We start from the raw sequence: 25,115 nt of genomic DNA, 5'->3' as shown, positions 1-25,115 counted from the left end.
GTATCCTACCTTCTTCTGTCCAAGAACTGCAATCCACGTGGTGTCTGGGAAAGGGGACCACCAGGGGATGCCAGACTAAAAATATATAAACCTTCCTCTAGAGGGGAAGGGGAATGAGCCGCGTGTGAATTCTTCCCAAGATAAATCACACTCTTTGAAGTCGCTCCGTACCGAATTACTTCGTCACTTGCCTTTTTTTAAAAAAAGAAAAAAGAAAATCATCGCTATCCAGCCTTTCACACTTTCTCCTGGCAAAGCCCCCCGAGGCAGAGACAATTTGGGGAGGGTCTCAAAGAAAACAATACTGATTACCTTTCCTCGGAGAAACCCATGGGCAATTCCTTGCCGGTTCCGTGAGCATCTGAAAGCAATTGTCTAGAGCCACAGATATATATATATCATGATCGAGGGAAAAGCTGAATGGATGCAAACTCCGGGCTCATTATCCACACCCCGGGTGGGTGTACTCGGATACGGCAGTGAATTCAAATGAAATATATACTTCTACATTTGTGGGCTGCCTTAACAGCCACAAGCAGAATTATTTGGGGGGTTATGCTGTCTCCAGCAACCATACTGGGATATGCAGGTTTTTTTAAAGGTGACAAATATTAGAAAGGTAAAGGTTCCCCTTGCACATATGTGCTAGTCGTTCCCGACTCTAGGGGGCTATACTCATCTCCGTTTAAAGCCGAAGAGCCAGCGCTGTCCGAAGACGTCTCCGTGGTCATGTGGCCGGCATGACTCAACGCTGAAGGCGCACGGAGCGCTGTTCCCTTCCCACCAAAGGTGGTTCCTATTTTTTTCTGCTTGCAATTTTTATGTGTTTTCGAACTGCTAGGTTGGCAGAAGCTGGGACAAGTCACGGGAGCTCCCTCCGTTACGCGACGCTAAGGATTCGAACCGCCAAACTGCCAACCTTTCCGATCGACAAGCTCACAGTCTTAAGACACTGAGCCACCGCGTCTCTAAATATTAGACGAGGCTGGTAATAAACTCAGACTGCGCCCACATTCAGGGGTTAAATGCTATTCCAGTTTTTCCATTTTTTTTTTAAATTCTGGGGCTCTTCCTCATGACAGCATCCTGGGGAGGAGGGCTTCTATTTAGGACAGAGATAGGCAACCCCCCCCTCCCCATAAATTTACTTGCCAAGCATTTCCACACACCCCTTGTGTATATACAGAGCATTTGCCGAGAGCCACACAGCGTAACTATCATATTCCAAAGCGTTAGCATACTTCAGTATCCAAATCACGGGTAGTCCTCGACTTAACGACCACAATCGGGATATCCAAATCTCCATGGTGAAGGAAGGAGGTTGTTAAAAGGGAGCCATGCCTGATTTTTTTTTACAACCTTTTTGCCACCGTCGTTAAATGAACCACGTTGCGGGTAAGCGAATCCGGCTTCCCCCACTGAGTTTGCTCGATGGCTGGAAAAGTAACAAACGGTGGCCGTGTGACAAGCCCCCCCCCCCCGGGTCATCGTAAATACGTGCCAAGCGCCCCAATTTGGACTGCGTGACCTTGGGAGATACTGCAATGGTTAAGATACAGATGAACAGTTGGAAGGGACCTTGGAGGTCATCTAGTCCAACCCTTTGCCCAAGCAGGCAGGAGTTCCTACACTATTTCTAACAAATGGCAGCCCAGGCTCTTCTTGAAAGCCTCCAGTTCTAAGTGTGTAAGGTTGTACGTGTGTTTTAAGGTTAGATACAGATTAGGTACAGATGAACAGAGTTGGAAGTGACCTTGGAGGTCATCTAGTCCAACCCTCTGCCCAAGCAGGAGACCCTACACTATTTCTGACAAATGGCAGCCCAGGCTCTTCTTGAAAGCCTCCAGTTGTAAGGGTGTAATGTTGTAAGTGTGTGGACTAGCTATAAATTCCTTTTTTCCATGCCATTGTGACTTTGTACAGTTACTAAACAAACGGTTGTAAGTCAAGGACTACCTATAAATCAAGCCAGTTGTCTCCAAACATATCCCACAATTTGGGAAGTTTTAAGGACCCGTCCAATATCCCCCCCCCCTTTCCCCCCTGTTTTTATGAATCAGATGAAGTTGACCAACTGGTCCCATTTCTTATAGCAGGGGTCCCCAATCTTTCGAACCTCACGAACAGCTAAATTCATAATTTTAAATCCCGCAGACCATTCATACGATCTGCCTAATGACCGGCTCATTGGGTGCGGCCAGGTGGTCATGTGACTGGGTGGGCGTGGCCAGCTTGATGTCACTCATGTCGAGAGGCACCTTGTCGGCCTCTATTCGCCCCTCCCCTGCCAGCCCCTCCTCGCCTGCCCGCCCAGGTTCCTTAGGGCCCCAACAGGAAGCAGTGGCTGGAGCTAAGCAGCCCCCAGGAGAAAAGAGTTGGCAAAACAGCTCAGTTCAAACTGGATCTGTCTGAGAAGGAGGCTCAGCAGAAGCACCTCCCTGAGGACTAGGAGCATAGGCTTTCCAAGCAGAGGGAAGACCTGCAGGAGTGCAAGTTCAGGTACCAGTGCCTGGAGGCTCAGCGGGCTGAGATGGTCAGCCAGTTCCAGGCCGTGATGCAGTCCCACTGGAACGAGGCCCTCCGGCTCTTCGCTACCAGCGGCTCTTCCCTCCAGCCTTCGCCCAAAGCCCCCCACCAGGCTAAAGCAGACCCCAAGTCAAGATTTCTGCACCCCCCTCCGACCCCCACAAAAAGACCCCGAAGGGGGGGACTCTTTGCAGCAACACAAGCCTTCATTGCACGTATCCGTCCCAGGGGGCCGTCGGTTGAGGACCCCTGATTGAGTGCAATGTAAAAAATACAAATAATTTTTCTGCAAACCACCAAAATTTTCTCTCGGGCCACCAGTTGGTGACCGCTCTCCTATAGCAATCTGAATCCTGATCTGCATACCTTCTGTAAGACTGCAATTAGGGGAAATAACTCAACTCCGGGACGTCAGAATTAGACAGAATTAGACATCTTTGAATTTCTATTTAAATGTTGGCACCAAGGCACTGGCAGGAAACCCATCGCCGAAAATAAGAAAGATTGCTTATTGGTTGCTTGTCTTTTTTTCCCCTTCTTCTTGCTTTATCTTTTTGTTTGCGGGGAAAACGGTTCTAAAATGAAATTATACTTCTGTACTTAGAAGCGTCAGCCAACCAGATTCCCCGCTCAAAAGTTAAGAGAGCGGCTTGTCTTAGAAATTTCTTAGCCTTCAAGCAAGGAAAAAAAGCCAAGTGTAAGTTTAAAAAGAACTTACCATCCTGGGGCACTGCCTGCGGGAAGTAATTGACCGGTTTATCTACAAAACAAAAGAAGAAGGGGAAAAATAAGTGAAGGCATGAATATCAGAAAACACGTGTAGCCCCAGAAGTGTTGTTATCCCCCCCTCCCTCTTGTTTACAGAAAAATGAGAATTATAAATGATAAACCCTTCATACAATTGGCCACGGAAGACCTCAAGGTGAGTTTTGAGAAGTGCCCAACGCGCACCCTTCCTTCTTCCCCAAGTGAGGCTGCCTGTTGCTTCCCTGGATGAGTAACTCTTTTGCATCCTCCCTGCTCCCCAGCAGTGTTTGCTTGGGGGGAGGTAGAAAATAGCCTCGGTTGAATTTGAAACAGACCCGCTTGAGTTCATCCTGAGCTGCGTTAGAGAAATTAGGTAAAGGTTCCTCTCGCACATATAGTGCTGGTCGTTCCCGACTCTAGGGGGCGCTGCTCATCTCCGTTTCAAAGCCGAAGAGCCAGCGCTTTCCGGAGACATCTCCGCGGTCATGTGGCCGGCATGACTCAACTCCCGAAGGCGCATGGAACGCTGTTCCCTTCCCACCAAATGTGGTTCTTATTTTTCCACTTGCATTTTTGACATACTTTCGAACTGCTAGGTTGACAGGAGCTGGGACAAGTTAACGGGAGCTCACTCTGTTACGCAGCGCTGGGGATTCGAACCGCTGAACTGCCGACTTTTCTGATCGACAAGCCTAGCGTCTTAGCCACTGAGCCACCTATGTTAGAGAATTACATTCCCTCTTTCCTGAAACCCAGTCAACTGAATATTTAAAGATGTATCACAAATATCAGTGACTGGTGCTAATGGTTGATAGGGATTGCTGCCAGCATCCTAGGTATTAGGGGTGTAATCCTAGGCTTGGCTTGCCAATGTATATAAGCTACGATGACTTTACTGTTACTTTAAATGCTTAACAGATGTAATTGGTTTGTTACCTCAAGCAGCTATAAGAGGGAGCCAGAATGGTTGTTAGAGCTCTCTCTCTCCCTCTGTTTTGTTAGAAGCTGGTTGGTGTTTACTGAGGTATTGTGGTTTGCTACTGTTTAGCTATACTTTGTGTGTTAAACTGAGAATATTGATAACTGAATTACTGAACCGTGTATGACTTGGACTGTTAACCGGACTTCTATGTTTCTACATAGTAAACTACTATATTTTTATACTATTCAGTGTCTCTGTATGCTGGTTTGTGCGTGTTATTCCATATCACTCTCATTACGCTTCTCTGCATACTCGCTCTTCTAACGGGGAGCTTAATTACTTAACACTAGGTATCAACCAAGGACCTTCTTAAGATTATTATTATTATTATTTCTGTGTTCTGAAGGTCCCGTCAATAGGGAAGTCAAGGGAGACACACGGATGTCAGGTTAGTTAATAAAATGCATCTTTTCCTGAACACGCAGAGGTCAGGGACCGCAGGCGCAGCTGGCTGCTGGGGGCAAGACAATTCATTAATCACCTTTCTGACCCCAGCTGCACTGGCAAATCAAACTATTTATTAGCCAGCGCCCCTCTCCCAGGGTGGTGATCCATCAAACCCAGTTTCGCTGATCGGCAAACCGGGTTCAGACAGAGAGCAGCCGGTGACCCAGGATGCAACGAGAAAAGCTTCCGAAACCGATGGAAAAGAGATGCGCGAGAGTCCTTACGAGCGTCGGGCTAATACGTTGAAATAAATGAATCGCGGACGAAACTAGGCAAGCAACATTTGAAGGACTTCCCCCCCCCCCAACCCTTCGGACGTGCAAGTGAAACCCCATTGGAAAACAGATTTCCAGATTGGAAACTCTGGGGGGAGGCAGGAGGCGGTTAAAAGAAACATCCACAACGTTTTCAAAACGGTGGCGTGCGACACAGTCCCAGAATTCAACCCCAACGCGAGAAAAAGTGGGACTTCAATTCTCTAAAGGGTTTCCCTCCCCCTCGTACGTTTCTCTAACACAGGGGCGCCCAGCTCGATTTAAGCACGGTTGTGTGCGGTGGTGCGATTCAAATTTATTTTACTACTGGTTCTGTGGGCGTGGCGTGGCAGGCGTGGCATGGCTTGCTGGGCGTGGCAGGGGAAGGATACTGCAAAATCCCCATTGCCTCCCGATCAGCTGGGTCTCGGGGAGGCAGAAAATAGATGGGGCCAGTCAGAGGTGGTGTTTACCAGTTCTCCGAATTACTCAAAATGTCCACTTCCAGTTCTCTGAACTACTCAAAATTTCCACTACCAGTTCTCCAAACTTGTCAAAATTTCTGCTACCAGTTTTCCGAACTACTCAAAATGTCTGCTACCAGTTCTCCGAACTACTTAAAATATTCACTACTTGTTGTCCGAACTACTCAAAATTTCTGCTACCGGTTCTCCAAACTACTTAAAATATTCACTACTTGTTGTCCAAGTTACTCAAAATTTCTGCTACCAGTTCTCCGAACTACTTAAAATATTCACTACCTGTTGTCCGAACTACTTAAAATATTCACTACCTGTTGTCTGAACTCACTCACTCTCTCTGCTTCATGGGGAGAGAGAGAGAGAGAGACAGAGTCACAGAGAGAGAGACAGAGAGACAGAGAGACACAGAGAGAGAGAGAGAGAGAGAGAGAGAGAGAGAGAGATCTGGTCTTGCTCCTAAAAGGTTCGCAAGATCTCGGCAAGATCACACCTGACCAGTCTTATAAGAAAAGGGAGATCCTTTTTCCCCTTCTTCCTATTCAGTACTCTTCCAACGCGTCTCGTTTTCAGAGCAGGAGAAACAAGCAGGACTAAGCTAATCCCTACAGGGAAAATTCAGAGGGAAGGCCGAACTACATGTTACTCATGGGAGCCCGCTCCCACCGAGAGAGTTCAGACTTCAGTCAGTTTAGCCAAAACTATTTTTGGAGGCGTGACTAAGAAAGACGGCTTCTCGCCTGTATCTTTTTATGGCTACACGTTGTCTCCTACGCCTCCCCGTTGCTACACACACATATGGACGGTTTTTTTGTGCCACTCCACGTAACGGAGTGAGCTCCTGTTGCTTGTCCCAGCTTCTGCCAACCTAGCAGTTCGAAAGCACGTAAAAAATGCAAGTAGAAAAATAGGGACCACCTTTGGTGGGAAGGTAACAGCGCTCCGTGCACCTTCGGGAGCTGAGTCATGCTGGCCACATGACCACGGAGACATCTCCGGGCAGCGCTGGCTCTTCGGCTTCGAAATGGAGATGAGCAGCGCCCCCTAGAGTAAGGAACGACTAACACATATGGGCAAGGAGAACCTTTACCTTACCTAAGTCCTGAGCAACAAGCATGGAAGACTGAGGAGATTGGACCTAGATTGAGGTGTGCGTGCAAATTTGCAGTCTCTTCTGGCAGCAGACACTCCTGTACAATTCAGAAGTCCTTCCACAGCCTCCATCCACGCAGGCTTCCAGCCGCAGGGGTCTCCTTCCCAAGTTTTGATTTCGGGAAGCATCGCAACAAAAGCTGCGTCTCATCCTTAGTTTTGAGCCGGAGGCTTAGATGCCGCTGGGAGCCCCTCCAGCATGCCACAAAACCCTTTTCCCCCTAGCTTAGTAGCCCGAAACGGTATACTGCCACTACATATGGAGGCTTTTGGTTTCTAGCGGGGACATCCCGTTGGTTATGCCTATGATTCAGCCCCGCTCAAAAATGGCTCAACCGAACAGAGATGCTAAAAGTAGACCACAAGCAGAGGGAAAGAGGGAGGGGGGAGGGAAGGAGAGAAGTAAAAATGATAGATAGATAGATAGATAGATAGATAGATAGATAGATAGATAGGCAGACAGATACGATGAGAGAGATGAGAAAAAGATAGAGAAGATGATAAAGAAGGAAAGAAGAGAGAGAGAGAAGGAAGGATGGATAGATAGATGGATGAAGATAGATAGATAGATAGATAGATAGATGATAGATAGATGAGAGAGAAGGAAAGATGATAGATAGATGAAGGGGGAAGGAGAGATGAGAGAAAGAGAGAGATGATAGAGAAGGAAAGAAGATAGAGAGGGTAAATAGATAGATAGATAGATGAAAGATAGATGAGAGAGAGAGAAGGAAACATGGTAGATGAGAGGGGGAGAGAGATGTGAGAAAATGATAGATAGATAGATAGATAGATAGATAGATAGATAGATAGATAGATAGATAGATAGATAGAAGAGAGAGAGAGAGAGAAGGAAACATGATGGATAAGATGAGAGGGGGGAGAGATCAGATATGAGAGACAGAGAAGATAATAGAGAAGGAAAGAAGATAGAGAGAAGGATAGATATGCTAAGGCTCATAGAGTGAATTACTGCATTGCTTTCCGTGCTACAGTGCAGGAGACATCACACCCAATAACATTTTTATGTAAGACCAAGAAACCTGCTGTTACAGCCATTTTGGGGGATGGGGGAATTAATTTTTAACTATCTAGCTGACTCTAGTTAATCAGGTAACATTCTAAGCCAGTGGTTCTCAACCTTCCCAATGCCGCGACCCTTTAATACAGTTCCTCATGTTGTGGTGACCCCCCCAACCATAAAATTGGTGTCTTGGTTCTTAAGACCATCGAAAATATGTGTTTTCGATGGTCTTAGGCGACCCCTGTGAAATGGTCGTTCGACCCCCCAAAGGGGTCCCGACCCACAGGTTGAGAACCACTGCTCTAAGCCAATGACATGCAACCCAAGTCTTATCTCAAGCCTACCCAGTGCAGGGGACTCTGCCCAACAACAGACACTGTGGAGCTGAGCAACCGGTTCAAATCTGCCCGTGGGCCCGCGTGTGCTTTGCACTTTTGATTTAAAACACATCAGCATAATTCCCTTTGCTCTGGGAGAGATGAAAGCAGAGGCTGGGAACAGCCGCGCATCGGCTGCTGCTCGAGAACAGGAAGATGTTTACCTGCCTTTGCCAAAGCCCAGCCATCCTCCCCAATTATCTGGGGGAATAAGAGCATCATCTGATCAGCCATCTTGGCGTAGATCAAAGGGCCGGCAGCACCCAGCCGCCGGGAGCGGAAAGCTCTAAGTAGGCATCTCCCCTCCGGCTGATTAATATGCAAAGTTTGACTGCCTGCCTGCTGAGGCAGGTTGCTTGCTTCCTTCTCTATACAAAGCCACGAGCAGGTGTGACTCCCGGCTCCCCCAATTTAGCGCGCGGTGGAGGTTGAATTGGGTCGCGGAAGTCAAAATCAAATGAAAACATTGGGGAGGGGGAGGTAGAGGGTCAGGGTTAGGCCAGGTCCTGCCAGTTGTCACCTGGCCAAAGGGGAGGAATCCCACCCACTCAAAAGAGACCAAGCCAGCCCCCCCCAACCTTTGATGCACCCCAAACTCCCCTTCCAAAAGGCGGGGAAAGTTACCGCTGAAATGCCCCCCTTTCCCTCCCCCCCGCTTTGTTTCAACTCCTCCTCCCGCTCCCCACGCCTCCCGCGCTCGCCGAGGGGGAGGGGGGACAGGGGGGACGCACGGGACACCTACAGTTGTTGAGGAAAAGCAAGACGGCAAATCCCAGAGTAGAGGTGGCCAAGAGAATCAGGCAAATGTTACAAGGGATCATGAAGTAACGGACCACCAAGGAGACTTTGTGCTGGTACATCCGGTCTCGGTCCAAGGAGCCCGGTCCCACGGGATACTGGCAGGCAGTCATGCCACGGATGGGGCTCCAGGCCCTCCCTGGGAGATCCAGGGCAGCGATTCCACAGCCCCCCCCCCCAAAAAAAATAACCCTCAGCTGCCCGCCTCCAAGACAGTCCTTAGCTAAGTAGTTTCGGGGACTTCCATCCTTCGTCTGGCATGCCCGCAAGGGGTGCGTGTGTGAATCTTAGATGGGCCAGGCCATCTTGAGGCTGTAATCCAAAGCGAGGCGAGAAGCCAGGGGGCTCAGATGGATGACCCCCTTTTCAGACGGACCCCAGAGGTCACCCCGGAAGCGGTCCTGAGGATCAAGAGGTCACTTTTAGCTCCAGGAAAGGAAAAGCTGCACCCGCGAAGCTCAAAGTCCCCCCCATGTTGGAAAAAGAGATGGCACACACACCCCCGATGCAAAATGAAAACTCCACTCAAGCAGCTTTTGCAGGAGGGAGGAGAGAGAGAGAGGAGGCTTGTTTGGAGATCCGTCCACCTCACACCAGGAAGGAAGGAAGGAAGGAAGGAAGGAAGGAAGGAAGGAAGGAAGGAAGGAAGGAAGGAAGGAAGGAAGGAAGGAAGACAGACGGGGTCTTTGTTCTCCAGGAGAAGACAAAAAGAGGCACGAAGCAAACGAAGCACTGCTAATTGAGTCTTCAGAAGTTCTCCAAAGGCGTGGCTCTCTCTTTATTAAACCATCAACTTAGCGGCTCAGCGGGTCCTCGTGTTACAACGCGGTCCTCCTTCCAGCCGTTTAAACCCCAGGGGGACGTACGTACTTGGATGATGGGAGAGAAAAAAAGGCATGGAGCAGACAAACTGTGGAAGGGGGAAGTAGAGAAGACCCCTGGGCTGCCTCTAAAGTAAAGCCAGAAAGATAGCGGACGATTTCAGCAGCCTGGGAGAAGGAGCCGTGGTTAAGGGGCCAAGCAGCAGCCTCCACATTCCCGACCCCTCTTTCCACGGGATGGCAAAGCAAAGCAAGGGGGCAGCCCCCCGGTTGCCGGTTTCCTAGGGAGCAGCTGTCGAAAGCCTCTTGACTTTCCGTTCCAAGCACGGGTCACCCCTCCTGCCTCTGATGGGACAAGCCAACCGAACCGTCGACGGCGTCTCCTTTAGGCACCCTTCCTTGGGACGGCGAGCCTGGGAATTAAAAAAACCGGACGGGGCCGAGCTGAAGGTGTCCACGGAGCTGGCCGTCCAGCAGTGTCGGGCAGCAAGCCTCCAAAACAACAGAACCGGGGTGATGCGAGAGAGACCCAAGTTTCCTAACCCGGCGCGGGGTGTGGCGAGAAGTCAGCAGGCGCAGGAACAATAAGAGAGGGGCATTCTCCAGCGGTGCCCCTGAGTCACGGAGGTGGCTTCGCCCGTCTTCTTTACCCAGTGCGAGCCGTCCGTTTGCACACAGCCAGTATCTGGACCAGCCTTCTCCGAGGCATCCTTCTTGGCGGCAAACAAAAGCCCAGCCGCGTGGATGTTGGGTTGCAGCCGGATAAGGCAGTGGAACGTGAAGGATGGCGAGGAAGGGAAGGGAAGGGGAGGCAGGGCACCGAAGTCTTCTTCTTCACCCAGCTGAAGCGTGGCCGGGTTAGGGAAGCTGTAAAAACAAAGGGGAGGAAGATAGGCAGGGAAGGGGCAGTGCCCGTTTCCCCGGGGGTTTTTTGGGTGGTGGGTGGGAGCTCGTCTTCAGGCCAACTGGTCTCCGAATCCAGAGGTCCTCCTGTGCTACCTTTTCCGAAGGCGGATCGGAGTCCGTGGACACCTGTCAGCGTTTTCAGAGCGAGGAGGAGGGAGGGCTGGGCAGGAATGCTCCATTCACTTGTTCCTGTTTCCCTGGAAGGCAGTGGAGAGTGTTCGTCCCCTCCCCTCCCTCCTCACCCCGCCCGCCCAGCCCCCAACCCCAGCGTCTCATTTGCGAACTCAAGATGTTGAAAGGGGCGGAGGAGACAGTGTCAAAATTCATTATGTGTTTCTCTCCTTCCTCCCCCCTTCTCTCTCTCTCTCTTTCTGTATTTCTCTCTCCCCCACCTCTCTGTATCTCTCTCTGTGTGTCATTCTCTCTCTCTGTCTCTCTCTCTCTGTCCACTCCTCCGACTCTGCTTCTCGGCGCACACCGTGATAGGTCCTCCCCACAGACAGACGTATCGTCGGAGCAGCTGATTTGGGGAATGCGAGGAGCCAGGAAGGAAGAAGGCGAGGAAGGAAAGACAGGGGTGTGATGGAGAAGCAGCGATGGACGGAGCTGTCTCGAGGTCCATGCTGCGTTGGGAGGATGGGGGAGGCAGGAGAGGGAAGGCAAAGTTTGGCCCTTTAAAAAAAGGCATTTTATTTCTGGAGCCGAGCTTCGAGGCAAAGAATGAAGAAGTCAAATGGGGTAGAAATATCCCAAGCTGCCTCGGAGATTATTACGGAAGGACGCAAAGCGTTTTGTAAAAAGAAGTCCGAATTGGCTGACCTCTTTAAAAGGCTGAAGTTGGTAGATTTGCGACAGAAATCTCCTTGGCTTGGAGAGGTGGATTACTCTGGCTGGATCCATTGGGACTTTCCTCTTCCAGCACGCAGAAGCCAAGGAAAGATCTGCTGACCTCCCAAATCCTCCTCCTTGAAGGATACCCCGGAAGAAGCCAGCTGGAGTTCCTTCTGCACCTTTCAGAGGCTGGCTAGAAATTCCAGATTTCCCAAGGGCTTCCCTGCCCACGAAGCAGAAGTGAGATTCCCCTTTTCCAATTTCAGATGGAATAGAATAGAATAGAATAACAGAGTTGGAAGGGACCTTGGAGGTCTTCTAGTCCAACCCCCTGCTTAGGCAAGAAACTCTACACCACTTCAGACAAAGGGTTATCCAACATCTTCTTAAAAACTTCCAGTGTTGGGGCATTCACAACCTCTGGAGACAAGTTGTTCCACTGATTAATTGTTCTAACTGTCAGGAAATTTCTCTTCAGTTCTAAGTTGCTTCTCTCCTTGATTAGTTTCCACCCATTGCTTCTTGTCCTGCCCTCAGGTGCTTTGGAGAATAGCTTGACTCCCTCTTCTTTGTGGCAACCCCTGAGATATCCGAAGACTGCTATCATGTCTCCCCTAGTCCTTCTTTTCATTCAACTAGACATTACCCAGTTCCTGCAATAGTTCTTCATGTGTTTTAGCCACCAGTCCCCTAATCCTCTTTCTTGCTCTTCTCTGCACTCTTTCTAGAGTTTGTAGTTTGTGATGCTCCTGATGCAACCAAGAATCCAACGGTCACCTCTGGACACTCCGCCTGGTCTTAACCAAGCCTCTTCTTCAATCCCGAAGCTGTGATGCTGAAGAAGTTGCTATGGGCTATTCCAAACAGAAAGAGAATAGAAAGAGGGGACCAAGGGAAAAAGAACTGTTCACGGACCGAGAGGGTGGGTCTGCCATCTTTGGAGGCTTTTAGGGTTGAACTGATGTCCCTCGGACTCAATGACCTTGTGGTCCCTTCCATAGTTATATACTTTTATAAAACAAGCCAGAGGAAGTGGTCTCCTTTTCTCCTTCTAATTGTCTGTTATTTCTCACCTGGCTGGGACATATGGAAATGGCTCTTGTTGAACATATTTAACCCCCCCCTCCTCCTCCTCCTCCTCCTCTTCTATGATGATGATGATGATGATGATGATGATGTAGTGGGCTTCCTGAAATACAAGTTCTAATACCTCCCCTGTTGTTTTCCTATAGTGGGTGTGGATGGGTGTGCAATGCATTGCTCTAGGGCATTATGGGAAATTAAGCTGGGGGGAGGAGAAGGAGGAGGGGGAGAAAAGAAGGAAAATGAAGGAAGGAAGATGAAGGGAGGGAGGGAGGAAGAAAAAGAAAGAAAGGAAGGAAGATGGGGAAGGAAGGAAGGAAAAGGAAGGAGAGAGGAAGGAAGGAAAGGAAGGATGGAAGATGGGAAAGGAAGGAAAGAAGGAAAGAAGGAGGGAGAAAGGAAAAGGAAGGAAGGTGGGGAAGGAAGGAAGAAAGATGGGGAAGGAAAGAAGAGGAAGGAAGGAAGATGGGAAGGAAGGAAAAGGAAGGAAGGAGGGAGGGAAGGAAGGAAGGAAAGGAGGTAGGGAGGAAGGAAGGAAGGAAAAGGAAGGTGGGAAAGGAAGGAAGAAAGATGGGGAAGGAAAGAAGAGGAAGGAATGAAGATGGGAAGGAAGGAAAAGGAAGGGAGGAGGGAGCGAAGGAAGGAAGGAAAGAAGGAGGTAGGGAGAAAGGAAGGAAAAGGAAGGTGGGGAAGGAAGAAAGAAAGATGGGGAAGGAAAGAAGAGGAAGGAAGGAAGATGGGAAGGAAGGAAAAGGAAGGAAGGAGGGAGGGAAGGAAGGAAGGAAAGAAGGAGGTAGGGAGGAAGGAAGGAAAAGGAAGGTGGGGAAGGAAGATGGGGAAGGAAAGAAGAGGAAGGAAGGAAGATGGGAAGGAAGGAAAAGGAAGGAAGGAGGGAGGGAAGGAAGGAAAGAAGGAGGTAGGGAGGAAGGAAGGAAAAGGAAGGTGGGGAAGGAAGGAAGATGGGGAAGGAAAGAAGAGGAAGGAAGGAAGATGGGAAGGAAGGAAAAGGAAGGAAGGAAGGAAAGAAGGAGGTAGGGAGGAAGGAAGGAAAAGGAAGGTGGGGAAGGAAGGAAGATGGGGAAGGAAAGAAGAGGAAGGAAGGAAGATGGGAAGGAAGGAAAATGAAGGAAGGAGGGAGGGAAGGAAGGAAGGAAAGGAGGTAGGGAGGAAGGAAGGAAAAGGAAGGTGGGGAAGGAAGGAAGATGGGGAAGGAAAGAAGAGGAAGGAAGGAAGATGGGAAGGAAGGAAAATGAAGGAAGGAGGGAGGGAAGGAAGGAAGGAAAGGAGGTAGGGAGGAAGGAAGGAAGGAAAAGGAAGGTGGGAAAGGAAGGAAGAAAGATGGGGAAGGAAAGAAGAGGAAGGAATGAAGATGGGAAGGAAGGAAAAGGAAGGGAGGAGGGAGCGAAGGAAGGAAGGAAAGAAGGAGGTAGGGAGGAAGGAAGGAAAAGGAAGGTGGGGAAGGAAGGAAGAAAGATGGGGAAGTAAAGAAGAGGAAGGAAGGAAGATGGGAAGGAAGGAAGGAAGGAAGGAAAGAAGGAGGTAGGAAGGAAAAGGAAGGAAAAGGAAGGAAAAGGAAGGAAGGATCAGCAGAACCCCTTTTCAAAAAGATTTGGAAGAGATTTGGAGTTTTTTTGACCACAGACCTCACTTTACCCCTGTCAATCCAAATCCTTCATAATAAAACAAAAGAAAAATATTGAAAAGGGCTTCTCGGGTGAAATATTATTACCCCCAAGACCAAAAAAGGAAGAAAAAAAATTAAACAGAAGCTCTTATTTCTCTCGGTGGATAATTCCCAAGACTTCAAAGTCCCTTTTCTCTTGGAAAAGCTGGGTTCTCATCCCAAAAGCTTTACATTTCTCAGCCTTTGGGCTCACCCAGGGGAGGGGGGGGGGAAAGTGGGTGGGAGGAAGAATTGAAAGGAAAGGGGGAGGAGGAAGGAGGGAGGGAGAGGGGAAAAGAATGAAAGTGGCCAATAATACATTTGCAACCAGGAATGGCTCAACGCCTCCTGGACACCAGACAGGAATGTGCTCCCCCCCCCCCGGTTCTCCCCCCCCACACCCCCAACTCAGTCCGGGCTCCTGCTGCGTCAAAGAAGGGCATTGATGTCTTTATCCTTTCCCTGCCTCGTTCCGCTTTTCGTAGGTTTTGAGACGGGAAGCTGACCTCCCCCCCCCCACCCACCCACACACCCCCGTGCGAATGGAGGCCACAGCTGGGGAAAGAAGGAATCCGGGGATCTTTTCTGGCCGTCAATCTTTATAAAATCAATGCCTCGCAAGGTGATTGCAAGGGATAAAAAGTTTCCCTTGACAAGCTAGCTTTCCTAATGCGAGGAGGAGCTTTTTTTCTTTCTTTTTTTTTCTTTTTGCCTGCAAGGCAGCATCGAGGAGGTCGACTCAGCCTTGCGTCCTTCTGAGGCCGGTGAAACGAGGACTTAGATTGCTGGGGGAGGGGGGGCAAGAGGCTAACATTGCAAAGGGCTTAGAGAGGGCTGTAAAAGCACTGTGAAGGGGGCTATCTAAATGCTATTCCTTCCTTCCTTCCTTCTCATCTTCCTTCCTTCCCTCTCTTCATCTTCCTTCCTTCTTTTCATCTCTTCATCTTCCTTCCTTCTCTTCATCTTCCTTCCAACCTTCTCTTCCTTCCTTCTCTTCATCTTCCTTCCAACCTTCTCTTCCTTCCTTCCATCCTTCTCTTCCTTCCTTCTCTTCCTTCCTTCTTATCTTCCTTCCTTCTCTTCATCTTCCATCCTTCTCTTCATCTTCCATCCTTCTCTTCATCTTCCTTCCATCCTTCTCTTCCTTTCTTATCATCTTCCTTCCTTCTCTTCATCTTCCTTCCTTCTCTTCATCTTCCTTCCTTCATCTTCCTTTCTTCTTATCTCTTCATCTTCCATCCTTCTCTTCCTTCTTATCTTCCTTCCTTCACTTCATCTTCCTTCCTTCCTTCTCTTCATCTTCCTTCCATAATTCTCTTCCTTCGCATCTTCCTTCCTCCTCTTCATCTTCCTTCCATACTTCTCTTCCTTCCTTCTCATCTTCCCTCCTTCCTTCATCTTCCAACCTTCTCTTCATCTTCCTTCCATCCTTCTCTTCATCTTCCTTCTCATCTCTTCATCTTCCTTCCCCCTTCATCTTCCTTCCATCCTTCTCTTTCTCCCTTCTTATCTTCCTTTCTTCTCTTCATCTTCCTTCCTTCTCTTTATCTTCCTTCCTTCTCTTCAACTTCCTTCCTTTCATCCTTCCTTCCCATCTTCCTTCCTATCTCCCTTCCTTCCTTCTCTCTCTCCTTCTTCCTTCCTTCCTTCCTTTCTTTTTCCTGCCTCCATTTGCTCAACAGAGTTGAAGTGTGCAAGGCGTTCGTTGCCGGCTGAATTTTCTCCCATGCTCCAGACGCCCTCTGGTGGCCACAAACACAATTGCCTGTTTGTTCAAGGCAACCCCAGCCTATTGTAAATAAATCCTCAAAGGAGTAATATATTCCACCTTGTTTCCTTACTTATGGACGGGAACAGGCTCGGGACTCTCCATGTAAAGGCGGGGGTGCTAAATCCAGAGAATCCTCAACTTACAACAGCTCCTTGTCTGTTCGAAGTTTACGACGGCCCCGAAAAAAATTCACTTAGGGTCACGTTTCACACTTACGACCACTGAGCCGGTCACAGGCTCAAAACTCAAGACACTTGCCAACTGACTCATATTGATGACGGTTGTGATGTCCCAGGGAGGGGTCACATGACCCTCCCTTTTGGGGACCTTCTGGCAAGCGACGTCAATGGGGGATGATGAATTCACTTAACGACCGTGTGACTAATTTACCCACTGCAGGGATTCCCTGAACCACTTCTGACAAGGAACGCCGGGAAATGAGTCAAACCTCCCTGGGAAAAATGGTCTCCCTTGGCAACATACATTTCGGGGTTCAATTGGGTTCATAACTCGAGGACTACTGTACTGCCCAATAATTAAGAAAAGCAAAAGCTACAAATAAAGAAAAAACACAATTAACCACATATAAGAGAGACAGGTGGATCACGAAAAAAAAAATCCCTGCAATCACATTTAGACTGCAATAAAATTATAAAACAGCTTTTGGAAGCAGGCAATCCCTAAATTTTCTTCACTCAGAAAGACGTTAGCAGTTTTTTGTGCCCAGGCTCCACAAAATTACTATCGGTAGTCCTCATTTAGCGACCATTTGCAGGGACGGTGGAAAAACCAACTTTGCAATCAAGCCTCACCTTTATGACTTTCGCAAAGCAAACCTGAGCTGAGATCGTAAGCCCAGTTGTGGTTCCACATAGGGACCGTTTTGCTTAATGACTGAGTTCGCCGGTGCTAAATTGTGGCCGCTAAATGAGGATGAGATGAATGCATCTGGCAGAGAAATCACATTCCTGAAATTTTGGGGTGTCTTCTAAGGCACTGCTCTTTACTGAAGGGACGCCACAACTGGGAAACTTGTTTCAGACCTACCCATGGCACTTAGTGGGCAGATGTGATTTAGCTACTGAGTTAATTTACTTTCTACGCCCTCCTAACCCTAAGCAAAGAGGGATGCAATGGTTCAGGGGCTAAGACGCTGAGCTTGTCGATCAGAAAGGTCGGCAGTTTGGCGGTTCGAATCCCGAGCGCCGCATAATGGAATGAGCTCTCGTGACTTGTCCCAGCTTCTGCCAACCTAGCAGTTCGAAAGCAGGTAAAAAATACAAAAGTAGAAAAATAGGAACCACCTTTGGGGGGGGAAGGGAACAGCGTTCCGTGCACCTTCGGCATTTAGTCATGCCGGACACATGACCACGGAGACATCTTCGGACAGCGCTGGCTCTTTGGCATTGAAACGGAGATGAGCACCGCCCCCTAGAGTCAGGAACGACTAGCACAGATGTGCGAGGGGAACCTTTACCTTTATTGATATCTTAGCTCAGCAGTGTCCAACTTTGGCAACTTTAAAGACTTGTGGACTTCAACTCCCAGAATTCCCCACTTGGCTGTGGAATTCTGGGAGTTGAAGTCCACAAGCTTTAAAGCCACCAAGATTGGACACCTCTGCTTTAGCTGGAGATGATGGAAACTCAATGCAACACACCTGGCTTATGCAAACAGCCACAAAGCTGGCCTTAAATCGTTTTAAAAGGGGATAGCCAAAAAAAAGCCCATTTAACTGATTAAATGGGGTCATCCTGTTTTGGGAACTGACCCGGATGCTTTCTTAAGACCTCGGAACAAAGGAAGGGGTGGGGGAGAAACAACAAAACAGATGGTACCATTTGAGACTCTAGAAAGAGCGCAGAGAAGAGGATTAGGGGACTGGAGGCTAAAACATATGAAGAACGGTTGCAGGAACTGGGTAGGTCTAGTTTAATGAAAAGAAGGACTAGGAGAGACATGATAGCAGTCTTCCAATATCTAAGGGGCTGCCCCAAAGAAGAGGGAGTCAAGCTATTCTCCAAAGCACCTGAGGGCAGGACAAGAAGCAACAGGTGGAAACAAATCCAGGGGAGAAGCAACTTAGAACTGAGGAGAAATTTCCTGACAGGGAGAACAATTCATCAGTGGAACAGAAGTTGCCTCCAGAGGTTGGGAAAGCTCCAACACTGGAAGTTTTAAAGAAGATGTTGGACAACCCTTTGTCTGAATTGGTGTAGGGTTTCCTGCCTAAGCAGGGGGTTGGACTAGAAGACCTCCAGGGTCCCTTCCAACTCTTGTTATTCTATTTCTATTCATTCGAGATGACAGAATGGAAGATTTGTTCTCGGCCCTCTCAGCACAATAACCTCTGTGTTTCCAAAAACACAGTTACGTCACGTAAAAGCTGTTCCTGCCATCCTGCTGGTGAGAATATATCGAGAAACACAATTTCTGTTCCTGATTGTAACCGGAATTAAAAAGCCTGCATATCCCAACAATTAAAGCTAAATATATTTAATGCCTCTGTTCGGAGAGACTAAGCTGAGAAGGTGACCTGTCTGTTATGAAGGAGAGAGAAATGTTTGTGTTATTTTTTAAAAAATAAGAGTGTTATTCATAAAAGAGCTGAAGAAGTGTCTTGGATGAGAAGCGAAATGTCTTCAGAGAAAATCCAGAAAGTCCAGTGGCCTCTTAAAAAAGAGTTGAAGAAGCTTCTCGGATGAGGAGAGAAACGTCTTCAGAGGAAGAAACCCCCCCCCCCAGAAAGTCCAGTTTCAATTCTCTGTGCAGCTGTTTCCAAGACCCTTTTAGGGAATAAATTGTACCGGAGCTGAAGTTAAGTCCTCTCTTTATTACGATTTAGGCAGGGACTCAACACATGTTTATTTTCACACCTCACTTATAAGCCACTTTTTTTTTACAGCTTTGCGTTAATGCCGTTTTTATGAAGTCTGTGTCCCGCGAGTTGTCCACCACCAACCACCCGAGGAGCAAGGCAAGTATAAGGTAAAGGTTCCACTTGCACATCTGTGCTAGTCGTTCCCGACTCTAGGGGGCGGTGCTCATCTCCGTTTCAAAGCCGGAGAGCCAGCGCCGTCCGAAGACGTCTCCGTGGTTATGTGGCCGGCATGATTTAACATCGAAGGAGCACAGAACGCTGTTCCCTTCCCGCCTAAGGTGGTTTCCTATTTTTCTACTTGCATTTTATTTACGTGCTTTCGAACGGCTAGGTTGGGAGAAGCTGGGACAAGTCACGGGAGCTCACTCCGTGACACGGCGCTGGGGATTCGAACCGCCGAACCTCTGACATTTCTGATCGACAAGCTCCGTGTTTTAGTCACTGAGCCACCAATCCCTAAGGCAATTATAATATCCCCCTAAATAGAGATGCACGCATCGAAATGGTTTGAAAGAAGAGAGTATTTTGCTCCTCTACTCGTTCCTTGATCCCATCAAATCTGAATGTTTAAAAACAAGCTGATGGCTTTCCTGACCTAAAAGCTGTTAGGGGAGGCCCAGATGAAGCAATTCCTCTCCTCCCCATTGCCTCCGGAGCCAAAAAATAAAATAAAAATAAAAAATAATCCCTAAAGTGGACATTATACAAGACAGCTGTGGCTTTTCCCATTAGCTGCTAATTGAAGGAAATTGGGCTGTTATTTATTTTATTGCAATAATAGGATAAAAGCCTGCCCCTTCTCAAAAGAGCCAACTTGGAGATTAGATTAAAAAAAGGATTGCTAACAAGGACCATGACACCCAAGGAATATAATACATCCTAGATTTTTTTTTTTTAAAGGGTGGCTCAGGGGCTAAGACGTTGAGCTTATCGATCAGATAGGTCGGCGGTTCGGCAGTTCGAATCCCTCGCGCCACGTAACGGAGTGAGCTCCTGTGACTTGTCCCGGCTTCTGCCAACCTAGCAGTTTGAAAGCGCATTAAAAAAGGCGAGTAGAAAAATAGGAACCACATTTTGGTGGGAAGAGAACAGCGTTCCATGCACCTTCGGGCGTTGAGTCATGCCGGCCACATGACCACGGAGACGTCTCCGGACAGCGTTGGCTCTTCGGCTTTGAAATGGAGATGAGCAGCGCCCTCTAGAGACAGGAACGACTAGCACAGGTGTGCGAGGGGAACCTTTACCTTTAATTTTTTTAAAAAAAGTGGGCCCCAACATAGAGCTCACCCTAGGCTCCTGGCCCATATTTTTGGGAAGACAAGCAGGCCTTAACAGAATGACCGAGCTGGAAGGGACCATGGAGGTCTTCTAGTCCAACCCTCTGCTTAGGCAGGAAACCCTACACCACTTCAGACAAATGGCTATCCAACATCTTCTTAAAGACTTCCAGTGTTGGGGCATTCACAACTTCTGCAGGCAAATTCTGTTCCACTGATTAATTGTTCTAACTGTCAGGAAGTTTCTCCTCAGTTCTAGGTTGCTTCTCTCCTTGATTAGTTTCCACCCATTGCTTCTTGTCCTACCATCAGGTGCCTAGGAGAATAGTTTGACTCCCTCTTCTTTATGGCAGCCCCTGAAATATTGGAAGACTGCTATCATGTCTCTCTTGGTCCTTCTTTTCATTAAACTAGACCTACCCAGTTCCTGCAATAGTTCTTCATGTGTTTTAGCCCCCAGTCCCCTAATTATCTCGGTTGCTCTTCTCTGCACTCTTTCTAGAGTCTCCACATCCTGCAGGGAAGGGAAGGGAAGGAAGCTGTTCCACTGATTAATTCTTCTCACTGTCAGGAAACTTTTCCTTAGTTCTAGGATTTGGGAATTTTGCAAGTGGGAAACAGAGTCAGGAGCATCTGTAATCCTTGCTGAGGTTTTGGGTACCTTGACATAAAATCTACCTTGACATAAAATCTACCTTGACATAAAATCTACCTTGACATAAAATCTACCTTGACATAAAATCTTGGAACGCAGTATAAACAAACAGCATCCTTTCCCTTGTCCTAGGTAATGCTGCCACCCTGTGGTCATTCAGAGGCTCACAACTAAAGCAGAGTAAAAAGAAAAAACACCGACAATAACGTTGATCTTCTCTCATCTTTAGAAGCGAATAGCAGGGACAGAAGGGACCTTGGAGGTCTTCTAGTCCAACCCCAAATCTTATCTTTACTATTCTGAAAATCAACCCCAGGATGATCAGGCCTTTCTGTATGGCTTCTTAATCATTAAATACAATACAATACAATACAATACAATACAATAGTAGAGTTGGAAGGGACCTTGGAGGTCTTCTAGTCCAACCCCCTGCCTAGGCAGGAAACCCTATACCGTTTCAGACAGATGGCTATCCAACATCTTCTTAAAGACTTCCAGTATTGGGGCATTCACAACTTCTGGAGACAAGTTGTTCCACAGATTAATTGTTCTAACTGTCAGGAAATCTCTCCTCAGTTCTAAGTTGCTTCTCTCCTGGATTAGTTTCCACCCATTGCTTCTTGTTCTACCCTCAGGTGCCTTGGAGAATAGTTTGACTCCCTCTTCTTTATGGCAACCCCTGAGATATTGGGAGACTGCTATCATCTTTGTTGCTCTTCTCTGCACTCTTTCTAGACTCTCCACATCCAAATCAGCCAGCCTGTTTTTCTAGACACGATACAAGAAAACTCTTTGCATTTGGTATAGAACGACAATACCAATGTGTGTGTGTTTGTGTGTTCGTTGTGTTTTGCAAGAAATGTGTGCTCTTTTGTCCGTGTTTAATACACTGCACACCTGCAGGTGTGTTAAACGCAACACGAGAGATAGAAAAATTGGGAACACAGCTAATCCTCGACTTCTAACCATTCGTTGAATGACGGTTTGAAGTTCCTCAGACTTATGACCATTGCAACATCCCCAAGGTCATGTGTGATCAGCATTTTGGCATCTGGCATGCATTTATGAGGATTGTCCTCTTCTGGAGGTCATGTGACCACCACCTGTAACCTTTCCCCAGTTATCTGACCAGCAAACGGAGAAGGCGGATCCGCTTAAGAAACAGGTGACTCGCTTAACAACTGCAAGGATTCGCTTGGCAAAAAGGTTATAAAATGGGGGCCTGGCTCACTTAACAGCAACCTTGCTTAGCCCTGGAAATGTTGGACTCGACTGAGACTCTAGAAAGAGTGCAGAGAAGAGCAACGAAGAGGATAAGGGGACTGGAGGCTAAAACATATGAAGAACGGTTGCAGGAACTGGGCATGTCTAGTTTAATGAAAAGAAGGACTAGGGGAGACATGATAGCAGTCTTCCAATATCTCAGGAGTTGCCACAAAGAAGATTTGGGGGTCAAGCTATTCTCCAAAGCACCTGAGGGCAGGACAAGAAGCAATGGGTGGAAACTAATCAAGGAGAGAAGCAACTTAGAACTGAGGAGAAATTCCCTGACAGTGAGAACAATTAATCCGTGGAACAACCTGCCACCAGAAGTTGTGAATGCTCCAACGCTGGAGGCTTTTAAGAAGAGACTGAACATCCATTTGTCTGAAATGGTATAGGATTGCCTGCTTGAGCAGTGGGTTGGACTAGAAGACCTCCAAGGTCCCTTCCAACTCTGGTATTCTGAATTAAGTAGGAATTTCCTGACAGTGAGAACAATTCATCAGTGGAACAGAAGTTGCCTCCAGAAGTTGTGAATGCTCCAACACTGGAGGCTTTTAAGAAGCGACTGGATAACCCTTTGTCTGAAGTGGCGTAGGGTTTCCTGCCTAAGCAGGGGGTTGGACTAGAAGACCTCCAAGGTCCCTTCCGACTCTATTATTCTGCTACAGTCTTCCTTGAGTTGCTTGAACATACTTGAAGACCAAATCTCACGGATTCCTTCATATCTCCAATAATCGAGTCTGCTCTGGGATCAGTAGTGTGAAGAAAGCCTCTGTGGGATCCATTTCTAAATTGGATTTGCCTCCAATGTTACTTTCAAAAAAAAAAAAAAAAAAAACAGCTAACCCTCTTTGGATGAGCCCGGTCTTGTCAAAACTTCACCAAAAATAACTTATTGTGCCTTAGTGGCACGTCTCAACCCAGCTCAAGAAGCTAAGAAGGTTTATAACGCCGATCCAGCAGCCGCCACAAACCGACTTCAGCTGGAAAACATTGGTAATAATAATAATAATAATAATAATAATAATAATAATCAGAGCACTAAATGCAAGCTGGGTGGATACGACCTCACAGACCACCCCTCGCTCTGTCAAGGAGCTGGGAGTACTAATCTCAAACGATCTAAAGCCCCAGAGCTCACCGTAACCGCATTGCCGAAAAGGCATTAAGAGTTGTTAACCTAATCTTGCTAAGCTTCTTCTCCGGTAATATTGTACCGCTAACGAGGGCATACAAAACCTTTGCCAGACCAATTCTCGAATACAGCTCTTCTGCCTGGAATCCACACTGTATAACGGACATTAATACAATCGAGCGAGTCCAGAGGTATTTGACGAGAAGAGTCCTCCCCTCCTCTGCTCGCAACAGAATCCTTTACGCCACCAAGCTCGAAATTTTGGCCTTTGGAGAACCTGGAACTACGCCGCTTACAATCTGACCTAAGCGTAGTACACAAAATTGTCTGCTACAGCGCCTTACCTGTTTAACGACGTCTTCAGCTTCAACGTCAATAACACAATCGACACAAACTCAAGGTAAACCGCTCCAAACTCGATTGCAGAAAATGTGACTTCAGCCACAGAGGGGTCAACGCCGGGAATGCTCTACGCGTCTCCGTTGTTACGTCCTCAATCCCCCCACAGCTTCAACCTCAAACTGTCTACAGTGGACCTCACTCCCATTCCTAAAAGGTCCGTAAAGGGGGCGTGCATAAGCGCACCGACGTGCCTACCGTCCCTTGTCCTACGGTCCCCATTTACTTGTAACGCCCTTTCCTTCGTTCGTGTCCGCGCTCCTATTTACACCCGCTACCTTGTACATGTCCGACGAATGAGAGAAATAAAATTAATAAAGAAAATACATTTCCCTGCGTTCGTCCGCTTCGCAACGAGCCACCAGGGGGCGGCATATCTTCCTCGCAGGACTTTTGACAAGGACGGGAGGAGCCACCAGGGGGCAAAATGCCCTTTGCATGCTAAGCATACCTTGGCACAGCCAGGCAGATTCCAAATTCCTATCTTGCCTGTTGGCCATCTCTGGCTCCGGAGAATCAAAGGAGCCGCCTGGTATCCTATCCCCCCCTCCTCCCCCAGTTCATCAAAGGGCAGGCGGAAACTAACACACACACCCCGGCGTCCAGAGAAACAACACACAACATTTGGATGTCCAGAAAAGCACACAACCTTTGCTGCAAACGAGAGTGGGAGGGCGGGGGTGGGGGGTGGGGAAGGACTCGGCTGCTGCCCTTGTCTCCTCCACCCACACGCCACCGCCGATTTCCACCCCTTTTTGTGCAAAGGATGCATTCAGGAGTTTGGCAGGCCCGGGAGGGTGCCTTGGCCAACAACGCGACTGAGCTGCAAAGAGGGGGCGGGTGTGTGAAAAGGGAGTCCCAAACAAGCTGGTGAGAAAGGCAAGGACAGTGTGTGTGTGTGAGTGAGTGTGAGTTTGCACCACAAGGAAGGCCCTTTCAGGATTTCGGCTTGCCGCGTTGGAGAGTGTCAAATGGATTCCTCCAAGGACCCCAATCGCACAACAACAACAAGTATTCTTGGAAGGCAAAAAAAAAGAGAACATTCTCTTGGGTCAAGTTGCTGTGTTTGAAAACGAGCATTTGTGTTCTTTTCCAGCCATCCATCATCTTTGAACCAACCTTCCTTCCTTCCTCTTCTTTTTCCCCTTCCTCCATTTTCTTCCTCTCCTTCCCTCTCTCTATCCATTTCCTTCTTTCTCTCTTTCCTTCCTTCCTTTTCCCCTTCTTTCCTTTTCTTCCTTTCCTTCTCTCTCTCTATCCATTTCCTTCCTTCTGTTAACTTCCTTCCTTCCACCAATCATCTTTAAATCTTCCTTCCCCTCTTCCATCTATCCATCCATCATCTTTGAAACAAACCTTCCTTCCTCCCTTCTTCTTCCCCCTCGTCCATTTTCTTCCTCTCCTTCCCTCTTCTATCCATTTCTTTCCCTCTCTTTCCTTCCTCCCTTCCTCTTCCCCTTCCTTCCTTTTCCTCCTGTCCCTCTCTCTCTATCCATTTCCTTCCTTCCTTCCTTCCTTCCATCCATCCATCCATCCATCCATCCATCCATCATCTTTAAATCTTCCTTCCTCTCTTCCATTCATCCATCCATCATCTTTGAAACAAACCTTCCTTCCTCCCTTCTTCTTCTCCCTCCTCCA

At 48.0% G+C, this 25,115-nt stretch overlaps 1 protein-coding gene across 2 annotated transcripts in view; it reads right to left on the bottom strand.

Moving 5' to 3' along the window:
* AGRN (agrin) overlaps nucleotides 1-25,115 on the bottom strand; it is a 277,808-nt gene that overhangs the window by 167,884 nt on the left and 84,809 nt on the right. For both annotated transcript variants that reach the window (XM_081954875.1, XM_081954876.1), the window contains exon 3: nucleotides 3,245-3,286. In XM_081954875.1, the coding sequence (XP_081811001.1) occupies nucleotides 3,245-3,286 (42 nt within the window). The remainder of the gene's footprint in view (nucleotides 1-3,244; nucleotides 3,287-25,115) is intronic.

This window comes from Natrix helvetica, assembly GCF_964273705.1.
Source record: "Natrix helvetica genome assembly, chromosome: 5".
Lineage (NCBI taxonomy): Eukaryota > Metazoa > Chordata > Lepidosauria > Squamata > Natricidae > Natrix > Natrix helvetica.
This window is presented reverse-complemented; position numbering and strand designations above follow the sequence as displayed.